Source organism: Hippoglossus stenolepis, chromosome 16 (genome assembly GCF_022539355.2).
Source record: "Hippoglossus stenolepis isolate QCI-W04-F060 chromosome 16, HSTE1.2, whole genome shotgun sequence".
NCBI lineage: Eukaryota > Metazoa > Chordata > Actinopteri > Pleuronectiformes > Pleuronectidae > Hippoglossus > Hippoglossus stenolepis.
In genome coordinates this window covers 7,101,778-7,109,540 of record NC_061498.1, presented here as the reverse complement: position 1 = coordinate 7,109,540, position 7,763 = coordinate 7,101,778, and the positions used below count along the sequence as shown (strand labels likewise).

The 7,763-nt window shown below is 39.5% G+C and overlaps 1 protein-coding gene across 1 annotated transcript; it reads left to right on the top strand.

The window, feature by feature from the left end:
• The first annotated feature begins 1,501 nt into the window (after positions 1–1,501).
• On the top strand, positions 1,502–6,759 carry LOC124854987 (transportin-2-like). The gene is made up of 8 exons (XM_047344013.1): positions 1,502–1,636; positions 1,728–1,886; positions 2,010–2,097; positions 2,269–2,379; positions 2,853–2,928; positions 3,384–3,458; positions 4,011–4,159; positions 6,138–6,759. Exons 1-6 carry the CDS (start codon positions 1,634–1,636, stop codon positions 3,439–3,441), a joined length of 495 nt encoding a protein of 164 aa, XP_047199969.1. The 5' UTR covers positions 1,502–1,633; the 3' UTR covers positions 3,442–3,458; positions 4,011–4,159; positions 6,138–6,759.
• The last annotated feature ends 1,004 nt before the right edge of the window (positions 6,760–7,763 follow it).

Here is a 7,763-nt window from a genome sequence, read left to right as displayed (position 1 = left end):
AAACGCATCCTGGACGGCAACAAGAGGGTGCAAGAGGCTGCCTGCAGGTGAGCTGCTTCACACTCCTCGTCCTCTTTGTATGTGGATATGATGAAAATCCCAGCTCATTGATAAACAATGATACACTTTGTTCCCATATTCATCTCTGATCCACATCCTGCATTTATTGCTCCTTGACCCGTAGAACTAGATGACAGGATTCAATACTAATGTCCTCCATCTTGGTTTTCTCTTAGTGCGTTTGCCACCCTAGAGGAGGAGGCATGTACTGAACTGGTTCCCTACCTGAGCTTCATCCTGGACACGCTGGTCTTTGCCTTCGGGAAGTACCAGCACAAGAATCTCCTCATCCTCTACGATGCCATAGGAACTCTGGCAGACTCAGTGGGTCACCACCTCAATCAGCCTGTAAGTGCCTGTGCAAAACATTCTGGGAAAGCTCTTATTTCTTCATCTATTGTTAAAAGGGGTTGGAGGTCTAAGTTGGCTACTATTGGAGCAGTAGTGAGAAAATGAGTTTAGAATTGGGACATCATTTTGGGGAATTTACTTAGTTGGCCAATAGTTGGATGAGAAGATTGATACCACTGATACTTGTTTTACACTTTGGTTTTCTGTAAATTACACAAACAATATATAACAGTATTTAGTGTGATTCACTTGACCTGAGACATGTTTAATAACGATTAACCTTATTTTAGTTGTAGATGTCTACTGCTGGCTTGCCATACTCCGTGATGATCACTCATCAGACATTCGAAATCTGAATACATTTTGCGGATGATTTTTGATTCTGAGAAGTGTGGCTAGTGTTTTGCGGTTATAGGGAGGAAGAGCATTTGTTTCTACACCGAATTACCCCACTCAAGACAGTGTAGGTGCCAATTCGGCATCACTCATGCAAGTTGATCAGCCAATCAGTTAATGTTGACTCATCTCTTCCATGACTGTCCAATCACAGCTTGGCAAACAATTGCCACGTTTGAAAACCAAAAAAAAGAACCAGTTTATCAGGCAGAGACAAAACCGTGAGTTTAGTTGCAACTGTTAGCATGTCCAGCTAACTGACCTATCACTGAGTTAGTTCTGACCAAATGATATTCCCAATGACACAGGGCAGGTTTTATGGAGATTAAACAATAATAATGGTTTGAAGTGATTCAAAGGTGGTTGTTGGTTTCCAGTCTCGCTGAAGTCTTTTCTACAGTTGTTCTTTTCTTACCATTTCATGAAGAAGTAAATAAGAATGGCAGAGAGATCTAATCGGTTCCTATCATTTCTCAGGAGTATATCCAGAAGTTGATGCCCCCTTATTGCCAAGTGGGAATGAGCTGAAGGATGAGGACAAGGATCTTTTCCCTTACTAGAGGTGAGCATTTAGTTTTTAACAGCCATAGTCCGATTACACAACTAACAAAGAATCACGGTCAAAGGTGAAACACAAGAGTGTCACCTGACCAAAAGACATTTTATCCCTTTGGGTATTTGACTGCCTTCATGTAATTTGTCATCTTTGTGTTTCTTCCAGTGTTTATCATCCGTAGCCACTGCTCTGCAGAGCGGCTTTTGCCTTACTGTGAGCCTGTCTACCCAGCGCTGTGTCACTCTAGTCCAGAAGACACTAGCTCAGGCTATGGTGAGTTCATGCGCATAGTAAATAGATTGTGCATTTTTTTTCTCGAGAGTTGAAGAAGAGACATTGAACCTTTTTTGTCGTGTCTGCACAGATGTACAACCAGCATCCAGACCAGTACGAGGCTCCTGACAAGGATTTTATGATCGTTGCCCTGGATCTGCTGAGCGGCCTGGCCGAGGGTTTGGGGGGGAATGTGGAACAGCTGGTTTCCCGCTCCAACATTATGACTCTCCTTTTCCAGTGCATGCAGGTATAACAGAGTGTTTTCCCTATTTGTTTCCATGTTTTTCGAACAGATATTAAAAATGCAAGCAAAGATGCATCAGGTAACACACAGTATAAAACTAATGTGTGTGGTTTTGTGTTTTTGCAGGACACAATGCCTGAAGTGAGGCAAAGCTCGTTTGCTCTGTTGGGTGATCTAACTAAGGCCTGCTTCGTCCATGTGAAGCCTTGTATTGGTGAGTGTGCTTCACCTCTGCATTGAGCAATGTATTGCATCACCTCTCCTCTACATGTTAACATTAAGCCATAGATGGTGCAGTGGCTTCACAGATGGGGGGTTGTAAAATAGTTGATTTGGGTGCAAGTGAATGTGTTGTAAGCAGTGTGTGTCTGTGTTCTCCCTCCAGCTGAGTTCATGCCGATCTTGGGGCTCAACCTGAACCCAGAATTTATCTCTGTGTGCAACAACGCCACCTGGGCCATTGGGGAGATCTCCATGCAAATGGGTGAGAAAGCAGGTCACACGTTTTATCTTTTGTATTGTTTTTAACAAATGGTTGCTTTCCCTGAATACAAGTGCCAATTATCTGGATATGATGAAACACCCAGCTCATTGACACACAATGATACATTTTGTTCCTATATCTTCTGATCCAGATGTTGCACTTGTCATATGGCTCGTACTTAAAGGCTCCGTGTTTGCTATATTTATCTTTATACAGATTTGCTTGTGTCACCTAACAAATGGCCTCCAGGTCTCTAATACATTAGAATATTAGGCATCTAGGTCTTAACGTTAAATTAACACTACTTCGGTTACACTTAAAATGTTGGTTTTTAAGAGTTATTTTTTTATGTTAATGTTTTGGTCTTAATCTTTACTTTAAATATGCTAAACAAACCTGAGAGATGCACTGTATCAGCTAGATGTTGTCTAATGATCACACTCATTAGTTAATGTGTATTGTTTTTCTTTTGTCCCTCTGTGCAGCAATTACAATTGGCAGACTGGGTTATGTTTGTCCGCAGGAAGTGGCACCACAGCTGCAGCATTTTATAAGACCATGGTGAGTCATATCTGAATATCATGAGTAAACAAACGGTGAAAAATAAATCACTTTCTTTGATAAATGCATAAGTAGTAATTTAACTACTTTAACCACATTTAGTGACTGAATCAATTTTAATAGGTATATTTGCCTTAGTAAGCAAGTTGCCCAGTATCTGGATATGATGAAACACCCAGCTCATTGAAACACAATGATACATTTTGTTCCTATATCTTCTGATCCAGATGATGCACTCCTCATATGGGCTCATACTTACAGGTTACACAGTTCAGCATTGCCATATTCATTGTAAACAGGTTAACATGTGTGCAGTGATAAATTATAAATGCGTAAGATCGTTACTCTTACAGGTGCAGGTGAGGGGATGTGGTTTGAAGCTGTTGGGACGGCAGGGGTTAGAGAGGAGAGCGCTGCATCAGTGAGTGTTGAACTAACGAGTCTTTTCTATCCAGGACTTCGTTTTCTTCTGCGACGCTGTGGCCTCGTGGGTCAACCCCAAGGACGACCTGAGAGACATGTTTTATAAGGTGATGATTAACTTGAACCTGCTTTTATTAACTTATCATTTAGTTAGCAGCTCTGTGTAGTTATTTTGTGGATTTGGGGACGTTTATACTCAAATCCCGTGCTAGCCAAGATGCAAAAAGTGAAGGAAATACAAACTTTAATGAACTATAACTTAACTTTAATAAATGCAGAAGTAATAATTTAACTTAATTTAGTGACAGAATCAATGAGGAAGGTAGGAATCATTTATAATAGATATATTTGCTTTTAGTAAAACAAGGAAGAGTGCCCAGTATCTGGATATGATGAAACACCCAGCTCATTGACACACAATGATACATTTTGTTCCTATATCTTCTGATCCAGATGTTGCACTTAAAAACTAATAAAAATAGTTTGAGTTTATTAATTTGATGGCTGCTGCACTGTGCTAGAAAAAAAGCGGAGAATTGGGTTTAGCATTGAGTCAGTTGCTTTGTTGTACCCTGAGGAGATGGAGGTGTTGTTACTTCTTGGCAACAGATTCAATTTATTCTTAAATAAATTATTTTATTATTTTTTTGTCCTCCAAGATCCTTCATGGCTTCAAAGACCAGGTCGGAGAAGAGAACTGGCAGCAGTTCTCTGAGCAGTTCCCCCCTCTGTTGAAGGAGCGTCTGTCTGCCTGCTACGGTGTCTAACCCAAACTCCCCCTGGTCCACACAGGACACAGACCTGTTAGGTATGTCCAGCAAGCATCTCAAACATGTTAACCAAACCCCTGCCTTCTGGAAATGATGAAACACCCAGCTCATTGACACACGATGATACATTTTGTTCCTATATCTTCTGATCCAGATGTTGCACTTGTCATATGGCTCGTACTTAAAGGCTCCGTGTTTGCTATATTTATCTTTTATACAGATTTGCTTGTGTGACCTAACAAATGGCCTCCAGGTCTCTAATACATTAGAATATTAGGCATCTAGGTCTTAACGTTAAATTAACACTACTTCGGTTACACTTACAATTTTGTTTTTTAAGAGTTATTTTTTTACGTTAATGTTTTGGTCTTAATCTTTACTTTAAATATGCTAAACAAACCTGAGAGATGCACTGTATCAGCTAGATGTTGTCTAATGATCACACTCATTAGTTAATGTGTATTGTTTTTCTTTTGTCCCTCTGTGCAGCAATTACAATTGGCAGACTGGGTTATGTTTGTCCGCAGGAAGTGGCACCACAGCTGCAGCATTTTATAAGACCATGGTGAGTCATATCTGAATATCATGAGTAAACAAACGGTGAAAAATAAATCACTTTCTCTGATAAATGCATAAGTAGTAATTTAACTACTTTAACCACATTTAGTGACTGAATCAATTTTAATAGATATATTTGCCTTCAGTAAAAACGAGTGCCCAGTATCTGGATATGATGAAACACCCAGCTCATTGAAACACAATGATACATTTTGTTCCTATATCTTCTGATCCAGATGATGCACTCCTCATATGGGCTCATACTTACAGGTTACACAGTTCAGCATTGCCATATTCATTGTAAACAGGTTAACATGTGTGCAGTGATAAATTATAAATGCGTAAGATCGTTACTCTTACAGGTGCAGGTGAGGGGATGTGGTTTGAAGCTGTTGGGACGGCAGGGGTTAGAGAGGAGAGCGCTGCCTCAGTGAGTGTTGAACTAACGAGTCTTTTCTATCCAGGACTTCGTTTTCTTCTGCGATGCTGTGGCCTCGTGGGTCAACCCCAAGGACGACCTGAGAGACATGTTTTATAAGGTGATGATTAACTTGAACCTGCTTTTATTAACTTATCATTTAGTTAGCAGCTCTGTGTAGTTATTTTGTGGATTTGGGGACGTTTATACTCAAATCCCGTGCTAGCCAAGATGCAAAAAGTTAAGGAAATACAAACTTAAATGAACTATAACTTAACTTCAATTAATGCAGAAGTAATAATTTAACTACCTTTAGTGACAATCAATGGGGAAGGTAGGAATCATTTATAATAGATATATTTGCTTTTAGTAAAAACGAGGACGAGTGCCCAGTATCTGGATATGATGAAACACCCAGCTCATTGACACACAATGATACATTTTGTTCCTATATCTTCTGATCCAGATGTTGCACTTAAAAACTATTAAAAATTGTTTCTGAGTTTATAAATTTTATGGCCGCTGCACTGTGCTAGAAAGAAAGTGTAGAATTGGGTTTAGCATTGAGTCAGTTGCTTTGTTTTACCCTGAGGAGATAGAGGTGTTGTTACTTATTGGCAACAGATTTATTTCATTCTTAAATAAATTCTTTTAATTTTTTTTCTCCAAGATCCTTCATGGCTTCAAAGACCAGGTCTGATAAGAGAACTGGCAGCAGTTCTCCGAGCAGTTCCCCCCTCTGTTGAAGGAGCGTCTGTCTGCCTGCTACGGTGTCTAACCCAAACTCCCCCTGGTCCACACAGGACACAGACCTGTTAGGTATGTCCAGCAAGCATCTCAAACATGTTAACCAAGCCCCTGCCTTCTGGAAATGATGAAACACCCAGCTCATTGACACACGATGATACATTTTGTTCCTATATCTTCTGATCCAGATTCTCACACCACTTTTGACCCGTAACTTGTTTCGGTTTCATTTACTAGTTGCTGTGTAACGTGGTTTTAAACTTGTTTTTATTTTCCATTCCTCTCTTTTTCAGGTTAATGTAGGGGTAATGCCCCTTTAGGCTGAATACTGACGGGCGACTCCTCTAGGTTTAACTGGTAGGCGAGTGTTTTGACGTGAGGTGGCCACTCATTCATCAGGGGCAGGACAGATGCTCCTGTGCCACAAAGAATTGGAGGAAAAGGCTTTACCTCTCCTCACTATGTTGTGATACACTACGCTACAGAATAAAATTTAAATGCAAGTTTGTCCAAAAGTTATTTTGTTTGTTTTTCTTTTATTTTGATGTATATGTGACAGTTAAGTTTTATTTATTTATTTTTTTGTGCTCCAGTGCACAAATTGTTTTGGACTTTAAAAGTTTTTTTTTTTGTTCTTTTTATTTAAAGAATAACTTGTTTTATTTGTTTTATAGCGGACCATTTGTTTATATCAAATTTGATGTTGTGGTCGGACTGAAGGCGAGTCGGTGCTTGGTGCATACCTTAGGGAAGAATGTGGAAAAACTAATTCATAACTTGTTTCAATCTCGTATAAAGGCTGGCAATTGAATTTGATGTAGTACCATTTTTTGCTGAACTGTGGTGCAGGTGGGATATATCCCTTTTTATTACATTTTTGTGAATAGGGGAAAATAAAAGTGTTTTTCTATTAAACTTCGAGTCATTGAGTGATTTGTTAATCAATGTATTCAGAGAAATATTCTTGAGCTTTAGAAAATGTCAGCTGATGTTTAACCAATGGAAGCTCATTCAAATTGAATTGAGCCCAACAGATGTAGACATGTTGGGATCTTGGGCTGAAACCAACAGAGGTATAAACATTTCTGATACCAATATATCTGCCAATTTGTTAAAATTTGGCAATAATTCCTAAGCTGTAGTTATCTTTGGGTGGCGGCAGGTCCTTATTCTGTATAAAATACTGTCAAATTCATGGGTTTAAGAACACTGCAAACATTTTGTTGAAAAAGGTCTTCAAGTTGTAAATATTGCTGTTGATTGCCCTGTATCAAGCCTTCATGACATAAAATATCGAGTCGTATCGGATCATATTGTAATTGAATGGAGCTCATGCAACATGTGAAGTAGTGAAGAGCTGGCTGCCAATGACTGAGCCAGATCAGTAGATGGGTATTATGTTGTATAGACCTAAAACACAATTCTGTCTGAACTCATCAATCAAGCGACTGGTAGATGAGTGAGTGATGAAAACAATCTTCAGTGATTGTCCTAAGACCAAACTTTATCTAACGCAAAAAAGAAAGACAGAAGTGAATGGATGTGTTCATGTAACATGGGGAGTAACCTCCCTCTCCTCACGTGTTCTCAGAGCTAAACCTTGATTTAGTTCACCTCAGGACCATTCTCTGTCTAAGACCATTCTCTCAAGTCTAAGATGAAGACTTATGGAAAATACTCAGATTGAATACTTTTCTAAGCCATACTGCTCATGGACCAAAATTGTGAGGTATTGTTTCAACCCTGCTCAATAATGAAACCAAGGAAGCTCACAGATGTTGCGTGAAATTCACATTGTTCTGACTTTACATACAACTTGCTCACCCAGAGGCGGCGGAGTACTATCCATTCGTGTTCGTCGTGTTCCTCCATTTTCCGGGAGAATGAGGATGTCGTTGAGGTAGATAAAGAGGAAATGG

Coding starts and splice junctions, on each gene's coding strand:
- LOC124854987 (XM_047344013.1), top strand. Junction 1,887..2,009: donor TCCTTTTCCAGTGCATGCAG/GTATAACAGAGT, acceptor GTGTTTTTGCAG/GACACAATGCCTGAAGTGAG. Junction 2,380..2,852: donor GCAAATGGGTGAGAAAGCAG/GTCACACGTTTT, acceptor CCCTCTGTGCAG/CAATTACAATTGGCAGACTG.